Source organism: Camelina sativa, chromosome 20 (genome assembly GCF_030686135.1).
Source record: "Camelina sativa cultivar CO46 ecotype springtype chromosome 20, ASM3068613v1".
Taxonomy (NCBI): domain Eukaryota; kingdom Viridiplantae; phylum Streptophyta; class Magnoliopsida; order Brassicales; family Brassicaceae; genus Camelina; species Camelina sativa.
Genome location: NC_141899.1, coordinates 30277069 through 30294053, shown reverse-complemented (window position 1 = coordinate 30294053; position 16985 = coordinate 30277069). Strand labels below are relative to the sequence as shown.

The 16985-nt window shown below is 38.7% G+C and overlaps 3 protein-coding genes and 3 non-coding genes across 9 annotated transcripts; 3 read left to right on the top strand and 3 right to left on the bottom strand.

Annotated features, from left to right (window-relative positions):
* The first annotated feature begins 1046 nt into the window (after positions 1-1046).
* Positions 1047-4798, top strand: LOC104771587 (putative serine/threonine-protein kinase At1g54610). 2 transcript variants are annotated; one of them, XM_010496133.2, is made up of 8 exons: positions 1047-1748; positions 1872-2409; positions 2523-2807; positions 2899-3216; positions 3296-3523; positions 3622-3837; positions 3927-4250; positions 4349-4798. In XM_010496133.2, the coding sequence occupies exons 2-8, from the start codon at positions 1978-1980 to the stop codon at positions 4484-4486; spliced, it is 1941 nt and encodes a 646-aa protein (XP_010494435.1). In that variant the 5' UTR covers positions 1047-1748; positions 1872-1977; the 3' UTR covers positions 4487-4798. The 2 variants fall into 2 exon arrangements, with proteins under 2 accessions (XP_010494435.1, XP_010494437.1); XM_010496135.3 differs by having other exon boundaries at positions 1374-1584.
* Positions 4799-4929: 131 nt separating this feature from the next.
* LOC147919637 (small nucleolar RNA snoR31/Z110/Z27) lies at positions 4930-5024 on the bottom strand. Its single transcript, XR_015594326.1, has one exon. It is a non-coding gene; the product is annotated as a small nucleolar RNA snoR31/Z110/Z27 (small nucleolar RNA).
* Positions 5025-5137: 113 nt separating this feature from the next.
* On the bottom strand, positions 5138-5238 carry LOC147919636 (small nucleolar RNA R32/R81/Z41). Its single transcript, XR_015594333.1, has one exon. It is a non-coding gene; the product is annotated as a small nucleolar RNA R32/R81/Z41 (small nucleolar RNA).
* Positions 5239-5594: 356 nt separating this feature from the next.
* Positions 5595-5666, top strand: TRNAK-UUU (transfer RNA lysine (anticodon UUU)). Its single transcript has one exon. It is a non-coding gene; the product is annotated as a tRNA-Lys (tRNA).
* A 244-nt stretch (positions 5667-5910) lies between these two features.
* Positions 5911-9643, top strand: LOC104771586 (putative E3 ubiquitin-protein ligase RING1a). 3 transcript variants are annotated; one of them, XM_010496131.3, is made up of 11 exons: positions 5911-6578; positions 6701-6746; positions 7167-7225; positions 7532-7613; positions 7783-7903; positions 7989-8030; positions 8151-8460; positions 8554-8702; positions 8806-8913; positions 9056-9265; positions 9367-9643. In XM_010496131.3, exons 1-11 carry the CDS (start codon positions 6254-6256, stop codon positions 9397-9399), a joined length of 1485 nt encoding a protein of 494 aa, XP_010494433.1. In that variant the 5' UTR covers positions 5911-6253; the 3' UTR covers positions 9400-9643. The 3 variants fall into 3 exon arrangements, with proteins under 3 accessions (XP_010494433.1, XP_010494432.1, XP_087360914.1); XM_010496130.3 differs by having other exon boundaries at positions 8151-8702; XM_087504788.1 differs by lacking the exon at positions 5911-6578 and having other exon boundaries at positions 6733-6990; positions 8151-8702.
* Positions 9590-10897, bottom strand: LOC147919635 (protein TPX2-like). The gene is made up of 5 exons (XM_087504789.1): positions 10742-10897; positions 10362-10631; positions 10169-10277; positions 10030-10089; positions 9590-9923 (listed from the first exon to the last, which is right to left on the bottom strand). Exons 2-5 carry the CDS (start codon positions 10445-10447, stop codon positions 9909-9911), a joined length of 270 nt encoding a protein of 89 aa, XP_087360915.1. The 5' UTR covers positions 10448-10631; positions 10742-10897; the 3' UTR covers positions 9590-9908.
* Positions 10898-16985: the final 6088 nt, after the last annotated feature.

The window sequence follows — 16985 nt, the reverse complement described above, 5'->3', positions numbered from 1 at the left end:
AATGGTGTACCGGAATAAAATGTTTGTGATGTTGAGCACATGTCATCATATAGTTGGTATATGTGGCCATGCAATACATATACTTCGTGTAGTTGAGTATACGTTTCTAAAGTTGGCATGTGTGTACATATATTGTGATATATTTCGTGTAGCTGACTATCTTTTTTCCATAATTTTACCTTTAGTTTAGTTGTCTCAATTAAGAAAGCCTTTTTTTTTGTCATGTGTTTTTTTTATGTAGAAATCTAAAATTTTAGATAGAGTTTAGAATTTAGGGTTTGGAATAGTGGGTTAGTTTTTTTGTTAGAGCATTATATATATGACTAATGAAAATTACACACAGTCACAAACATATGATAAAATTTCACTATTGAGGTAAAAGTTTAATAAATAATCAAATAATCACTATTTTACTATAAAAAGTTTAATAAATGATAAAATTAGAACTTAAAAAAAAATTAATGTTGTTTTATCTTCATTTACTAAAAGATAATACTTTGTTTTGTCTTGTTACATTTACTTAAAAAATTTCACCATATATGGTCATCTATTGAATTGACTTTATAATGCAACTAACTTTTATATATTTAATATTACTATATAAATACTGAAAACAATTAATTTGGATCAAAGAAAAATTAAACAAAACAAGAAAAGTATTTTAACTCTCTTGATATGAGTGTCACATCATCATTCCAACATCTGCCACATGTCCATAATTAATATTAACTTTGAAACATATAGCCTCTTTTCGTCTTCTATTCCAAAGGTTAATGATTCATTCATCATTGTCCATATTTAGTTGTAAAAATCATCATTAACAAAAGTTGAACTTTTTGAACTTGTATATAGATGTTGTGATGAAGGGGAAGGATTGGGCTCTAAAGGAGAAGATCACACAAGATTGATGCAGATATGTAAAAAAATCAAATAAAATCAACATTGCTCAGTAAGCTAATTTTGTGGCAAATTGTTTTGTTTATGAGTTTTGTTTTATTAAGAGTTTCTGTCTCTATAAGATCTAAGAAAACTTCTCTCTTTTCCAGTAAAACAAAGTTATAAACGAATCTTATGATGTGCTTTTTGTGCGAGTGATATTGCCGAAAAGGTTGGTAGCTAGAAAAATATTTCAATATAAAAAAAATAGTTGTTCATAAGTTAATTTAATAATTTCAATTGCATTGCATTAGTGAATAATAAAAAACTAGAAATTACAATGATCAAATCATCCAAACATTGATATTTAAAATGATAAAAAGAATAAAAATAAAAGAAAATAAGTGATAGAGAAGAATCTCTCTCTCCGTTGACGTAGGCGCCTGTGTTAGCTGTGTTTTGCATATGTATAAATTAATGTATGTATACATTGTTTAGATACACATCTCTCTCTCTCTCTTTCTTTTTACACATCTCTGTGTCAATGCAGTGTTTCTTTGGTCAAATGATACCAATCTGAAAACAAAGAAAAATTAATAATCCAATCTGCTTTATAGTATATATTTTCTTGCGTACACCTCTCTCTCTCCATCTTCTCTTCCCCATAAAAGTCATCACTTGCTCTTGAATTGTCTCTCCCCCAAAAAGGTCACAAAAGTCATCACTTGCTCTCTTGATTTGAGTTCCCTCTTTCATGGGTTTTGCTTTCAGTTCTGTTTATTAAAGTCTTTGCAATCAAGATCGTTGTCTCTCCCCCAAAAGGTGTTGTCTTTGTTTGCTATATGGAGGAACAACTAGGGTTCTTCTACAGTGTATGAATTTGGATTCTTGAGCTTGTGGCTTCTGCTTAATCGGGTTCAATCTTGTCTCTTGATTGAGTTTGAATTTGACATCAAAGTTTTGTTTTTTTTGTTGCTTTGTGTGTGTGTGTTCAGGGATGGTGAAATTGAGTCTCGTTGAGCCGTTGAAGTTGTTGTCTTTGTTATGGATGATGAATTAGGGATTTAGATTCTGAGCTGTTGTTGTTGATTCTTCTCTATCATGGGTTGTATAATCTCTAAAAAGAAGTCTCCAAAGAAGAATCCACCATGGAAAGAACCATTAGAGAAGCGTTCTTCGAGGATCACTTCGTCTAGGATTGATGATTCTAGCCAGACTAAAGAGGAGCAAGATCGGTTGAATAAAGTTAGGTTGATTGAATCTGAGAAGTTTAGTTCAAGTAGGTTTTCTGAGAAACAGCATCTGGAGATTTCTGAGATTGGTGATACAGATGAAGATGAAGATGATGATCATCCTCCTACTGAGGAATTGAAGAGAGAGCCTAGTGTTGTGATTCGTCCCTGTGTTGAACCCGTTTCAAAGGAGGCTGCTGAATTGGCTGCAGGATGGCCAGCTTGGTTAGTCTCTGTTGCTGGTGAGGCACTTGTGAATTGGACTCCACGACGTGCAAGTACCTTTGAAAAACTGGAGAAAGTAAGCTGTTGTTTCTTTTTTTGCCTTTTCGATCTGTTCTGTTTTTATGAAATGAACTTGTTTCATTAATAATGTCTTGTTTCATTAATGTCTTGCTTCTTGTGTGGATGCAGATTGGACAAGGTACATATAGCAGTGTATACAAGGCTCGTGATCTTCTTAATAACAAGATTGTTGCGCTTAAAAGAGTTCGGTTTGATCTTAGCGATATAGAGAGTGTTAAGTTTATGGCGAGAGAGATCATTGTTATGCGAAGGCTTGATCATCCTAATGTACTTAAATTAGAAGGCTTGATCACTGCCTCTGTCTCATCTTCTCTTTACTTAGTTTTCGAGTATATGGATCATGATCTCGTCGGACTTGCTTCCATACCCGGTATTAAGTTTTCAGAGCCTCAGGTTACTACTCCTTTACTATGCTTTGCGTACTCTTATTCTCAGTATATCAACTTTTGTAGACGTCAAACAAACTTGTTCTTCTGCTGCCTAGGTTAAATGTTATATGCAACAACTTCTAAGCGGGCTTCATCATTGTCACAGTCGTGGTGTTCTGCATCGTGATATCAAGGGCTCAAATCTACTGATTGACAGTAATGGAGTCTTGAAGATTGCAGATTTCGGGTTAGCAACGTTTTTTGACCCACAAAACTGCGTTCCACTGACAAGCCGTGTTGTGACTCTTTGGTATCGACCCCCAGAGCTTCTGCTTGGAGCTTGTCATTATGGTGTTGGGGTTGATTTGTGGAGCACAGGCTGTATCTTAGGTGAATTATATTCTGGGAAACCGATCCTGGCTGGGAAAACAGAGGTACATATACTCTTCAAAACATCTAGAACTCATCCTTCTAGTAAGCTTAAAATCAGATTTATGATTAAATCTTTTCTAGGTAGAGCAACTGCATAAAATCTTCAAGCTATGTGGTTCACCAACAGAAGATTACTGGAGGAAACTGAAGCTACCACCTTCAGCTGCGTTTAGACCCGCACTTCCATATGGAAGACGTGTAGCAGAGATGTTCAAGGACTTGCCGATGAATGTTCTTTCGCTATTGGAGGCTTTGCTTTCCATAGATCCTGATAAGAGAGGCTCTGCAGCTAGAGCTCTTGAGAGTGAGGTGCGTGTGTTTAACTTATGGTTGATGTTATTTTGATTTTGTGATCAATGATATCATTCATGTATTTTAGTTGATAACACTAAGTTTTTGTGGAGCAGTACTTCAGAACAGAGCCCTTTGCTTGTGATCCATCTTCTCTACCAAAATATCCACCAAGCAAAGAGATTGATGCTAAACTCCGCGATGAAGCAAAAAGGCAAAGACCCACCCAGGAGAAGCATGAGAGACAAGATTCGCAGACAAGACGATCACACGAAAGAAAACTCATCCCACCGGTAAAAGCTAATAATCCATCACTTTCTGCGGCTGTGGAGGTAACAAAAAGGCTCGATCTGCTATGGTTCGGTGTTGCCTCTGATCCATCAGAATCTTTAACTTAACAAAAACTTCTTGGCCAATACAGAATCCATATCTAAGAAGCTGTGTACCGGGTAATTCGCAAAGACAAATGCAGATTACAAATGACATGGCGTGCAACAATCAAACGAGCGGAAGAATCGCTCACTCGGGTCCGATGATGAAAACTCGGAATCTCAGTCGGTTAACCAAGGACCATGCAGGCCCTAGAATACCTTCATACAGAGGTAACTCAGTAGGACAAGGAGGTTATGCTGGCTCAGATAAACAAATCATGGATCAGGAGAGGAAGGAAATGAGAGCTTTCAACAGAGCTGACACCATGGATAATAGTAAGAGGCAAATCAAAATCCCAAATGACCCTTCTTGGGTAAGTGATCTCACGAGATTCTGTTTTTTGTTTTTTTTTTTCTCATTCCAGTCTTTTGTCTTTCATTTACATTGCCCTTTATCCCTGTCTTTATTCAGTATGATTCTGGGGATAACAAGATGTACATGTCCGGTCCATTACTGGCTCAGCCAAGTAAAGTAGATCAAATGTTGGAAGAACACGACCGGCAACTCCAGGAATTCACCAGACAAAAAGCAAAACAGTCGAGAAACTAAAACCATGTGTCTGCTTATATTGCTGTGCTGGGAATCATTATCAGAGGACAAAAACAGAGAACCAGTCTTGTTGTATCAAGAAGAGTCTTTTATCTGGTTCGTGAATTTTTGAAAAAATTGTTTGTAATATAGAGATTAAAAAGATTGTTGGCTTATAAAAAAAAAACTAAGCTCTGTGATTATAGATTATTGTGTATAACATTGAAACAGACTCAACAATGAGTTTGGTCTTTTGTGTACATAAATGTATGTACACTTCTTCATATATTACAGAGATGTGTATATTACATAGTCATACACACCTATTTTTGATATGCAGTTCTTGCTTATGATTTTGTTACAAAACTTTTCATTACTCAGATTCAATATGTTTCCAGGCTAATAAAAAACATCTCAAGTTATTAAAACAGGGTTGATAAAAAGATTTGGAAGATAACATCATATAGAGAATCAGATTAACTAATCTTTCTCACACACAGTAAACTGTGTCAGAAGGTGTCCTAAGATATTTACTGATTATTATCATCATATTTCTCCAAGATGTTATCTTTCACGGATTTGATTACTCTAATAAACAAAAAACTGAATTTGAAGTAGTAACCAAGAATCCAAAAATCAAAAGATACGAAAACTGTTTTTGTATAAAAAGGATGAAGAATCAGAAAGAACGTAGCGAGTTGAAACTTTTTATCGATCAATTGAATCTATAAGAATCATCACACATAAATCGACAACTTTCATCATATTCTCCAGCCTAAACCGATTTTAAAACACAGTAATGAAAGGAAAATGGCGGACGAAGAAAACTGAAACTAAAAGAAGAAGAAGAAATCGAATGAATATAAAAGTGGCGGAAGATAAGCTATTTATAAGAGATTGAGAAGAAACCCTAAAAAATATCAGTTTGACTTAAAAAAAAAGACACAAAATCTTAAACTCTGTTTGGACACAAGTACAATTACAGTTCGGACTGATTTGGTTACAAAAAGTAAAAAGTAGTCCGTCAACAAAAAACGACTCTTTAGTTGAGCCTCATTGCTTAAACAATATTGCGGCCCATTTATGTAATAACATTTATATATTAAATAAAGAATGAAGTTAACAAATAGCCGTCTTAGCTCACTGGTAGAGCGCGTGGCTTTTAATCACGTGGCCGTGGGTTCGATCCCCACAGACGGCGTAGGTCTTTATTTTTATTTTAAATAGTACTATTTCCTTTTTAAATCATTCCACAACAAATGGGCTATGGCAAGTGGGTTTATTTAGTTAAAATTTTATTATAAGCGGTTAATTATCCTTTGACGCGCCCACTATTGTCGGTCAAATTAAAATTAAACCCATCATATTTAATTTCGATCAATTAGCACCCTAATTGTCCCCAAAAAATACAAAATCTTTCAGTCCAAATTTTGACAATTGCATATGATCCATATATATTCCAAAAAAAAAAGAAAAGGAAATTTGTTTTATGTGTCGAATTTTAAAATCCGATTAAATAGGATAATTAGGATAATTTGGGGAAAAAATTAACATAATTAAGAAAAATAAGAAGGGGCTAAAAATTCTCACTTTTTGCTTCGTTCTATATCGGCACCGAACCATTAAACCAAAGGAAAGCAAAAGAAGAAGAAGAAGAAGAGAGGAGAGAGATACGTAGTGAGAGAGAGAGAGAGAGAGAGAGAGAGAGAAAGAGAGAGAGAGAAAGGTTGAACCTTTTTTGCGTTTGTGTTGAAAAAGATCTTCACTGTGTGTGTGCGTCCCTTTACAATGCCTGTGAGTAATAGCTTCCCGTCCTCTGAGATTCCCGATGAGGGAGACCAACAAAGCGACCGATTTAACCCGGAAGCTCAACAGGATCTACAAGACAAGAAGGGTGATGTGAATAAAGACGAAGAAGAAGTGAAACGCGACGAAGCAGAGGAGGAAGAAGAAGTAGAAGAAGTGAAACCCAACGAAGCGGAGGAAGAAAAAGATAAGGAAGATGATGATGGTGATGAAGACGATGCTGAGAAGGAAGTAGAAGAAGAAGAGGTAGAAGAGGAAGAAGAAGAGGAAGAGGACGAGGAAGAGGAAGAAGAAGACGAAGAAGAAGGTAAAGGATGTGTTTTTTCCTTCTTTCTAGTTGTGTCTGTCTACTCTCGTGGAAACGTAAATCACGCTTAAACGTGGGAATGCGTGTTTCCTCACGATTTTGGTCTCTCTTGTTTGTTTCAGATTCTAAGGAAACAGGTCCATCTTCTCTACCAGGAGACCAATCAGAGTATGATTTTTTTACATTTCTCTGTCTTTCTTCTCTTCTCCACTCTCTTGTCCAGATGTGTGTTTTGCTTTGATGGGTTCTCTTCTACATTTCAGTTTCTTGGTTTAAGGCTTTAGCAAACAGTTTCTACTCAATTACATGTTATAATTCCTCTGCTTGATTTAGCAATCTGATGATTTCATCGTTCTTACTACTTGCATGTTGTGATTCCTGTCGTATTTGCAGCTCTTGTGGTTATATAAATGTAAAGTTTCTAGCTATGGTTTATTATAGTGAACATTGTGGAGGTTGATCTTAAGAATAACTCAACTTAACCTCTTTCAGTGTATAGCATCTAGAAGATCCTGCTATAGTTCTCTAATAAAGAAGCTAGGATGGATCTTTCTTGTTTAATTGAGTGTGGAATTTCATTTTATGCAGATATATGGAAATTGATCTCGGAGAAATCCGTAAAGACGTGCAGTGTCCAATATGCCTAGGTACTTTATTTTTGTCCTGTATGTTTCCAATTCAAGCTGGTCACTTTTGTTAATCTTACAGCATCCATGCCTCGTTGGGAACGGAACTTAGAGCCGTTACTTTCTTCATTCGGCATGAAATTCTTGCGGCTTTTGATGTCGTATTCTTGTAGATAACTTGCAGAGAAACTTGTCTCTTTTGAGGGAAACTTTTTTCCTAGCTTTCTCATTATTTTACTGCTGCAAGTCCTTCACAAAATGAAGTTCCATTAATACAGTATGCTGCTACATTTGGCTGATATGGGTTTCTTGCTATCCTGTCTCCAGGAATCATAAGGAAGACAAGGACTGTGATGGAATGCCTTCACCGCTTCTGCCAGGAATGTATTGATAAGTCAATGAGATTGGGGTATGGCTTCAAATTGTTCTGGTCATATCTAAGTTCTTTTTGTTTCTTTTCTTGCTTCTCAGTTCTATGCCACTTTCCAGTTACATGTTCATCATTCTCTTAGGAGCCATAAGTATTGGCTTTCTAAAGCTTTGTTCTGAGTTTCTATAAACTGAAATTGCTATTGCAGGAACAACGAATGTCCTGCTTGCAGAAAACATTGTGCAAGCCGGCGTTCTCTAAGAGACGACCCAAAATTTGATTCTCTTATTGCAGCTTTATTCACAAATATTGATAGTTATGAGGAAGAGGTAAGCATCAACATATATTATCTGCTTCTTTATTTTGGTGAGGTTGTTGCTGTTAAACGCTTTTTTTTTGTTTGTCTTGTGTCAGGAACTGGCTTTTCACGAAGATGAAAAGGCTCGTAATAAGCAGGTCTGATACCCGGGGCAATATGTGTCATATGAATATTGTTGTTATTTACCTTTTTCGACTGTTGCTGGAGCTATGCTCTTAAAATTTGTTTTTCTCTACCTTGTTATGGCTTTTGTGTAGATTCAAGCATCTATAGCTCAAATATCGCAACGACAGTCTGAGGCTCTTGTGAAAAGACGATCTCTTGGTAAAGAGGCAGCAGTCTTAATGAGATCACCGCGTATTGCTAGTGGCTCCAGAAGGAGAAGGAACTGTAGAAACATGGAACAACAAAATGCATCAGAAGCCCATGATGATGATAATAATGATGATATTAACAACAACGGAGGAGGCAAAGATTCGTCTTCAGATGAGCGTGGTACAGAAGTCCGACAGAAGAAACGTAGAAAACGGTCTACAAGTCGTTCAACACAACACCCTTCTTCTTCAGGTGCAAACAATAACAATGGTAACTGCGCAGATAATGACACTGAAGTTTATAGAGACAGTAAAGGAATATCACCCGGGCTTGTTTGGAATCCAGAGATACTGGCTTGGGGAAGAGGTGGTACAAGGAGTAACACAAGGCATGGGAATAATATATCAGGAGGCAGTAGTAAGACTGCGAGGAATGCTCGCGTGAACAAACTTGTTGAATATCTACGTAGCAGCATAGATGGACCAAATGTTGAGGTACCAAAGAAAAGAAACGATGATTCTCTTGTTCTTGATGACCTGTGTTTCAGATTGCTGTTTTCTTGGATTTCGATTGAACTTAATCTCTCTTTCTCTGCAGGTGGATATCCATCTGAAGCTTGTCTCCATGGATACTAACTGTATACCAGACTTACCGCAGCCATATCTCTGTTGCAAGCCCGCGTTGCTTGTAAAACAGCTCCGTGGAGTGAGTACTCATCTCTCTCTCTCTTAACATCATACTTGTCACAGTAGAAAGTGGTTGTTTTTACATATATAGACGGTTTGTTACATATATAGATGTGAAAGTTCTTCAATATGATATTTTGTGAACTTTCAATGGTGAACAGTTCGTAGCACTTCAGATGAATTTGAAGACTGAAGAGGTTGAATTGTTAATAACAAGAAGAGGAGCAGGAGAAGATGCGACAATAGAGAAACTTCCTGTAGTGACTTCAGCTTCAGCAGCAGCATCCAAAGATGAGATGCAAAGTCTCCAAGACAATGAAACATTGTCAAGGCTCAAAGTCGATTTCATATCAAGCCATGAACAACATTTGGTATCGTCAATAATTATAATTTGTTTCTATTTATCTTTCATTCTAATCTAAAGTATGATTCAACTCTCTGAGACGTTTTCCTTATTTGGATTGTGCCTTAGATCATAGCTTACCGGAAGAAGCAAACCGAGTGAAGAAACTTGGAGCCTAAGGACGTGCAGGGAACACTGTATTATATATAAACAGATGGATCAGGGCATGTTTGTCCGTTTGCTAGATTATATATCTCAGTTGGTTTTTAGTTTTAGGAAGTTTTTCATTTGTGACAAACTTTTTTTTTTTTGCGTGTTCATTGTAGACATTGCTTAGTATTTCCGGAGCAACTTTTATAAGGCAAACCTTTGTTTTTACTATATATATCAGCCAAATTACAGAACACAGGAAATTTTTACTACTGCCTCAGTTTATAATGGAGATTGGAGAAGAAGCGCAGTTGGTGATTTTGGTCTTGTCTTCCTTGTTCGACCTGTGTTTAATTGACATGGAGTTTTGTTTTTTTTACTCAGTTTAGGTAAAAAAAAACAAGAGAAGAAATCAACTCCTGATTTGGATCAGAATTTACTTTTGGGGTAAGAATAGGTTTGTAGAAGCTTGGCTCTGGTCTGGCATGACGAATCATTGTCGTTCTTAGTTGTTTTAGAGCTCATTCTTCCTCTACCTGACAAAAGTTGAGGTAAAATACACTTATTTGTAATTCTCTTTTCCTGGATACATATATATATTTGGCAGTAAATTTATAGAGATTCATTGTATTACTATTATACCAATTTTGTGGCTGCAGTCTCTTCGCGGTATCTCTTGTACATCATCTCTTTCTCTTTGATCTGGAACCAAAGATGGTAGAACTAGTTAGGAAACTGAAAAGTTCCTTTTTAACATGCTGATCGAGTTAGATAAGCTTACTTTATAGTCGAAGTCTTCCCTTTCGATAGCTCGATGGTGGATATGGAGATTAAACGCTTGAATTTCTATAAGAGGCCTTCTTACTTTCTCTGGAACAGGAATCTGATCTCTGATTCAGGTGAGAATTCACACAAATCATTGGCGAGCTCTTTGAATATGCTGATTAGGAAATAGCAAAAGAACAGTCTCTTACGCTGTGATCACTGGCTGTGCTCTGAAGAATCTTCTTTGAGCTTCTTCTCTCTCTATTTTAATCCTCTCATCCATTTCTTTCCGCATTTCCTCTTCGTGCCTAACTAGACTCTCTAACTGTAACGGGGACTTGTAGCAAATTTTGAGCTCAAAGAGGGCTTTTGTTCGTCATGTTATGTACTACTGTCCCTAAGAAGGAAAGGGATTGGTGTTTCTTTGTAGATGCTTTTCACGGCAAGAACCAGAGTTCAAAGATAGGTCATGAGAACTCCTGCAACATAAAGATTTATACCACGTATAAACAGTCTCACTCAGAAAATATTTTGGATCAGAGCGTTTGAATCTCTGCCAGATGAGAGTGATCTGATCAGTTTGATTTACCTGAAATTGTGGAGGATGTGGTGTACTTGTTTGTGGTGCGGGCCAAGCTGGAGCTGCCAAAATCTGTGTCAAACAAAGAGGAAGAGCATGACTAGTTTCAGTTTTCTCATTTGTGTGGAGCTCTGTTGTTTCTGAAGTTATTGAAGATAGAGAGACATAGAGGGAAGGCCATGCATTACTTTCTTATTTAAAGGTTGCTTTTAAGTCTCAGAAGACGAATTCGCTGAGATATCACAACCTCTGGTTCCTTCGGCCTTGTCTATATCATCGGCCGTAGATTGGTTCTGGACTAAGATTATCAGCATTGTCCTGAAATCTAATTGAAGAAAACTTCAAAGAAAAATTAAATCTAAATCTAATTGGGATGGACGAATGTTCTCTGTGTTATCACATCACAGCTATTACTAGTGTCTACTATAGTTGGAGTCCCTTCAGAATGATCATATGAAACAGTGTCGTCTACTATACTCATGATTTAGCTTAGCTTGTCGTTGCCTCTTCAAGGAGTTTTATTGGATTAATTAAATATTACTATTATTTAAATGGACTTGGAAATTAATACTTTTGTCTTATTTGATTATAAATTATAATTTTTTTAAAAACGTGATTAATTTTTTTAAACGTGATTTTTCTAGATCCTTTTAAAGTATTTTTGTGTAATTGATTATTTAAGACTGGTTAATATAGGCCTTTTTTTATTCTAATGTTTAATTCATTAATCGAAGCAAGGAACTATGTACAAAGTTTTATAACTAGAGTTGAGTGTAACAACCTGAAATCTAGTTATAAAACGTGGTCAGAAAGAGACGGGCACAGAGCATGAGACGAGTCATAAAACGTGGTCAGAAAGGGCCTAATGCTTTGGTTGGTGATTAAGGTCTAACCATAAAACCATAAACCACTTCTGCATCAGGTTATATAGGCTTTTGACAATAAAGAGTATTGATAAATAAATAAATAAAAAATTATTGGTAACAAAAGTTGTAGAAACTATTGTTTCTTTGTCAATAACATAAAATACACTGGATTTGAATATGTTATTACGGAGTCGTTCAAAATACTACGTTACATATAGTGGTAAAAACTAATTCTTTTTGACAAATGAAAACAATAATTTTAAACTATGATTTACATCAATTTGATTAGAATGTGATAAATTTGTTTACTCGTCAATAGTAGTTACATTGTTACAAAACCTTGAGAGAAATATCATCATCTTTATTAGACATACTAGATCAAAACTCGTGCTATAACATAGGTTGAACTTCATTTTATACCAAATTTTGTAAATTTTATATTTTTAAAGAAAATTTTGATATGTCGTATTAGTTTATGTATTGTGATATTATTTTTTATATATCTTATGCAATTTCAATAATGATAAATTTTGGTTTTATATTCAAGTTCGTGTAAGTTATATTTAAAAATATTATAATTTTGTATGGTAAAATATTATTATTTAAAATTTTATATTGGTATGACGATATTATATGTTTTAACACAAAAAAATTTCTCTATTATTTTGTGGATTAATCTGATTATAAAACTGCAAATTGTAAATTGTAAATTATGTTGAATGCAATTCCAAATATATTGTAGCAAATGATAATATTTTATAATAAAATTACAAACATTTACGGGTGGCAAACCTTATTTACACTATTTTATCATATAATCTTAATATTTTCATTTAGTTCACCGTTTATTATAAAGATCATAACTCATTCCATCATATAACTCATTATATTTAACCCATCGTTGCTATAACTATTTTAAATATATTTGGTTTAAACAAATCTAATCAGAGTATTTCTAATTTTTAAATTCTTTGATCAGTTATATATTTATTATATTATTTAAAAATTATCAAGTTAAATTATTTTTAAAGGTTTCAAATTATATAAAATTATTTCAAAAAAAAGAAATGTATGAAATTACTTATAAATATTCAAATTCTGATCTATTGCTTGGTCAAATTTTTGTTGAAAATATATTTGTTAAAAGAAATATAGTCGAGTTTTTGACCCGTTACAAATTTTATTTTATCAATCGAACAATTTATATTCTTTTAAAAAAGTTCAAGTCATGGCATATGCAGAAAAAAATATTTAGTATATAGATGATATGATGATTTATTTATTTTACGAAAATATAATCATATAAAGATGAGAAGTGTAACAGCCGCAAACAAAATTTTGGTATTTTGGTAAGGGTGTCGATCGACACCTCCTAGTGAGGCATCGATTGACACCAATTGTGGTCGGTTTGGTCGGTTCAATTTTAATTGTCCGGTTTGCGTGGTTGGTTTAGAGAATCCCTAAATCGAGTTTTAAAGGAAGAAAACGACCTAGGGTCGTGTTGTTTTGTCTTATGCGCCGTTTTTGAGAGAAAACACAAAGAGAGAGTGTTCTTGAGCTATTGGGAAGAGATTGAGAGATTCCTTGCTGTTCTTGGGAGATCCAAGGCTGGGAAGGTGCTAGAAGCTTGCTAGGAGTGAGGGAATTCGTTCTTGTTGGTCAGAATCTTCCTGCAAAGAGGTGAGTGCATGACCATGGCTTATCTAAGCTAAGATCTCTAGATTCTATGTGATTTGGTGCTTATGTGGTTGTTTCTTTGAGTTCTCTATGATATTTCGTTGCTGTCTGGGCTGGGTTTGGCTTCTGGGAGTGCAAGGAGCGGATTGGAGAAGCTTGGAGGCGAGATTCGGAGTTTCTGATCGAGGGAAATCGCTGTTCGGCATCGGTGTCGGTCGACACCAGTTGGGGTGTCGGTCGACACCAACGCGAGGACGGCTCGGGACTTTAGCGAGTGTCGAACGATGCCATGTGGAGGTGTCGGTCGACGCAAACTAGGGTTTTCGGGAGTGTCGGGCAGGGTGTCGGTCGACACCAGTTTGGTGTCGGTCGACACCAGGTAGTCAGTGTCGATCGACACCATCTGGTGTCGGTCGACACCCCTTGTTCAGTTACGATGGTCGTTGCATGCTATGTATATTGCCTGGTTTGTTTTATTGATTGTTGTTTGTGGCATGTAGAGATCTTATTGCTTGTGTGTATAGCCCAGTAGATGGGAGGATTGCCTCACTGAGTGTTTATCAAATACTCATGCATCTCAATTTGTGTTTGTGGTGCAGGTAAAGGCAAAGTGTGATCGTGGAATCAAAGGCAATGAAGAGGAGGATGTTCTAGGGACTTGATTGTATGGTTATCTGGCATTGTTAGGTTGCTAGAATTGAGTCTTAGAGCATTGTTAGGATTGCTGGTTGTTTGATTTATGCTGTTTGGGATTAATGCTGGATATTACTTATTTGGTTATTGGATATTGTTTTATTGGTTATTTATTGGTATGTGGTTCCGCTGTTGGATTGTGAATGTGGTTAGGTGGCTAGTGGGTATGGGACCACTAGTTGTGATTATTTAATTATATTATTATTTATTATTTATTTATTATAAAAAAAACGGGAAGGGTTGTTTCATTTTGGTATCAGAGCCCTTACGGTTCTAGGACTAGGGTTCATTGTGCTTTTGCTGTTGATGTTTAGGATTCCATGCTATGATTGATTGTGTGAGTCGGTCAATTGAGTGTGGCATGAAGTCCTAGAACATCCTCTTCGAGCCTGTGTTGTGATTCCACGGTAAGTTGTGTTTCTTGTGTATTAGAATTATTGTTTGCTTAGCCTTCTGTTCTTGGATGATACAGATGGTTAGGGGTGAGGATGCTGTTGGTCGCGGTCGTGGTCGTGGGCGTGGTCGTGGTCGGGGTCGGGGACGAGGTCAGGTTCTTGAGGCCAGTGTGAGTGTGACCCAGAGCATGGCCAGTGAGGAGGTGGCGGAGTCACAGGTTCATCCTAGTGTGTCTGGAGACCAGGCTGGTTTGGGTGACGGCAGGGAGGATGGGCCCGGTGTCGGTCACGGTGTTGCCCCGGGTGTGGGGGTTGCAGCGGGAGGTGCTCCAGGCAGGGAGGATGTCTTGATGGACTTGCTAGCTCAGGTTCTGCAGCGACTTCCAGCAGTTGTGCCGCCAGTGGTTGGTGGGCAGGATCCAGTAGTGCCGCCAGTGGTTGGTGGGCAGGATCCGGTAGTGCCGCCCGTGGGTGGTGGGCAGGGTCCAGCGGTGCAGCCTGTGGCGGGTTTGCAGGCAGGTGTGCAGCCGGGGGCCGAGGTTGTGGATGCTCAGTATGTGCGGATGATGGAGCAGCTGCGGCATGTGGGAGCAGGGTATTTCTCAGGAGGTACCGATCCGAGTGTAGCGGATGAGTGGAGAGAGCGGATGGAGGATATTTTCCTTTCGCTTAGGTGTCCCGACCGGTACAGGGTGGATCTGGCAGTGTTTTACTTGTCAGGAGATGCTCGTGTGTGGTGGAGGTCGGTGATAGCACGGAGGGTGCAGAGGGGTATGTCTTGGGGAGATTTTGTGGGGGAGTTTAACTCCAAGTATTTTCCTCAGGAGGCTCTTGATCGTATGGAGGCACGGTTCTTGGGTTTGACTCAGGGGGACCATACAGTGCGGGAGCTGGATGCAGAGTTCAGTCGGCTTGTGGGGTATGCTGGCAGGGCATGGGAGCCAGAGGCGGCTCAGGTGCGGAGGTTTTTGTTGGCTCTGCGGGATGATTTGAGGACTCGGTGCAGAGTGAGGAGCTATGCTAGGAGAGCAGAGCTCGTTGAGGTTGCAGCTGGGATAGAGGATGACTTGAGGTCACAGGTGGTTGTGGTCAGTTCTTCGGTGCAGCCACAACAGTCTCAGCCGCTTTCTGTTCCTAGCAAGGGCGGCAAGCCTGCGCAGGGGCAGAAGAGGAAGTTCGATGTTATGCAGAGATCGAGGCACGGGGGTGCGAAATGCTTTGGGTGTGGTAGTAGGGACCACAAGGTGTCTAGCTGTCCACAGAGAGGTGAGCAGCGGGCAGTGACAGAGCAGCGGGCGGTGACGGAGCCGCGGACAGATACTCGGGTGTGTTACTACTGCAGAGAGACGGGGCATATCAATCCTCGTTGTCCCAAGTTGCAGCAGAGGGCAGTAGCAGTGTTGCAGGCTGGAGCTCAGCCAGGGGTGCAGCAGGGTGTGCAGCACGGTGTGCAGCCGGTGGGTTGGATTGAGCAGACGACTCAGGTGTACTCGACTCAGGAGCCCGGTGGCACTAGTGCAGGAGCGATCACAGGTATAACTTCTGAGATTCGAACTTATTCAATTCAATAGTTCAGATTATATTTGTTTTTGTTTGTGGTCAAGTGTTAGGTTCTCAACACATGAGGTTTGTGTAGGGACCTTGTTGGTGGGCGGGTTTAAGTCCCATGTTATGTTTGATTCTGGAGCTTCTCATAGCTTCATTACTCCGGAGTGTGTCGTGAGTGCGGGGATCAGTGGGGATTCTGGAGAGCGTTCAGGAGTTGTCAGAGTTGCTGGAGGCAAGTTTCTGAGGGTTATTGGACGAGCTGGAGGAATTGATATTCAGATCGCAGGAGAGTCGTGGCCAGCGGATTTGCTTATCAGTCCAGTGGAGTTGTATGACGTCATTCTTGGTATGGATTGGTTGCATCGGTATAAGGTGCATTTGGATTGCTATCGGGGTAGAGTGGAGTTTGAGCGTCCAGGAGGGAAGTTGGTTTTTCAGGGTATTAGACCGACTTCGGGGAGTCTCGTGATCTTAGCCGTTCAGGCAGGGAAGATGATCGAGAAAGGCCGTGAGGCCTATCTGGTTACTATATCTATGCCAGAGTCAGTGGGGAAGTCTACGGTTAGCGGTATTCCGGTTGTGGAGGACTTTGAGGATGTGTTCCAGTCATTGCAGGGATTACCACCATCTCGGTCGGATCCTTTTACCATTGAGCTGGAACCGGGGACGATGCCGTTATCCAAGGCTCCTTACAGGATGGCTCCAGCAGAGATGGCAGAGCTGAAGAAGCAGCTGGAGGATTTGTTGGGCAAGGGTTTTATCCGTCCTAGTTGTTCACCGTGGGGAGCTCCGGTGTTGTTTGTTAAGAAGAAGGATGGGAGTTTTCGGTTGTGTATTGACTACCGGGGTTTGAACCGAGTTACTGTGAAGAACAAGTACCCTCTCCCGAGGATTGATGAGTTGTTGGATCAGTTGAGGGGTGCTACTTGGTTCTCCAAGATCGACTTGGCTTCAGGTTATCATCAGATCCCTATTCATGAGGCAGATGTGAGGAAGACAGCCTTCAGGACGATATATGGGCACTATGAGTTTGTGGTGATGCCGTTTGGGTTGACAAACGCGCCAGCTGCGTTT

Coding starts and splice junctions, on each gene's coding strand:
- LOC104771587 (XM_010496133.2), top strand. CDS start 1,978: ATGGGTTGTATAATCTCTAAAAAGAAGTCTCCAAAGAAGAATCCACCA. Junction 2,808..2,898: donor TTAAGTTTTCAGAGCCTCAG/GTTACTACTCCT, acceptor TCTGCTGCCTAG/GTTAAATGTTATATGCAACA. Junction 3,217..3,295: donor TCCTGGCTGGGAAAACAGAG/GTACATATACTC, acceptor AATCTTTTCTAG/GTAGAGCAACTGCATAAAAT.
- LOC147919635 (XM_087504789.1), bottom strand. CDS start 10,447: ATGCGGAAAGAAATGGATGAGAGGATTAAAATAGAGAGAGAAGAAGCT. Junction 10,278..10,361: donor GCACAGCCAGTGATCACAGC/GTAAGAGACTGT, acceptor CACCTGAATCAG/AGATCAGATTCCTGTTCCAG. Junction 10,090..10,168: donor GGGAAGACTTCGACTATAAA/GTAAGCTTATCT, acceptor CTTTGGTTCCAG/ATCAAAGAGAAAGAGATGAT.
- LOC104771586 (XM_010496130.3), top strand. CDS start 6,254: ATGCCTGTGAGTAATAGCTTCCCGTCCTCTGAGATTCCCGATGAGGGA. Junction 7,226..7,531: donor GCAGTGTCCAATATGCCTAG/GTACTTTATTTT, acceptor TCCTGTCTCCAG/GAATCATAAGGAAGACAAGG. Junction 8,031..8,150: donor AAAAGGCTCGTAATAAGCAG/GTCTGATACCCG, acceptor GCTTTTGTGTAG/ATTCAAGCATCTATAGCTCA.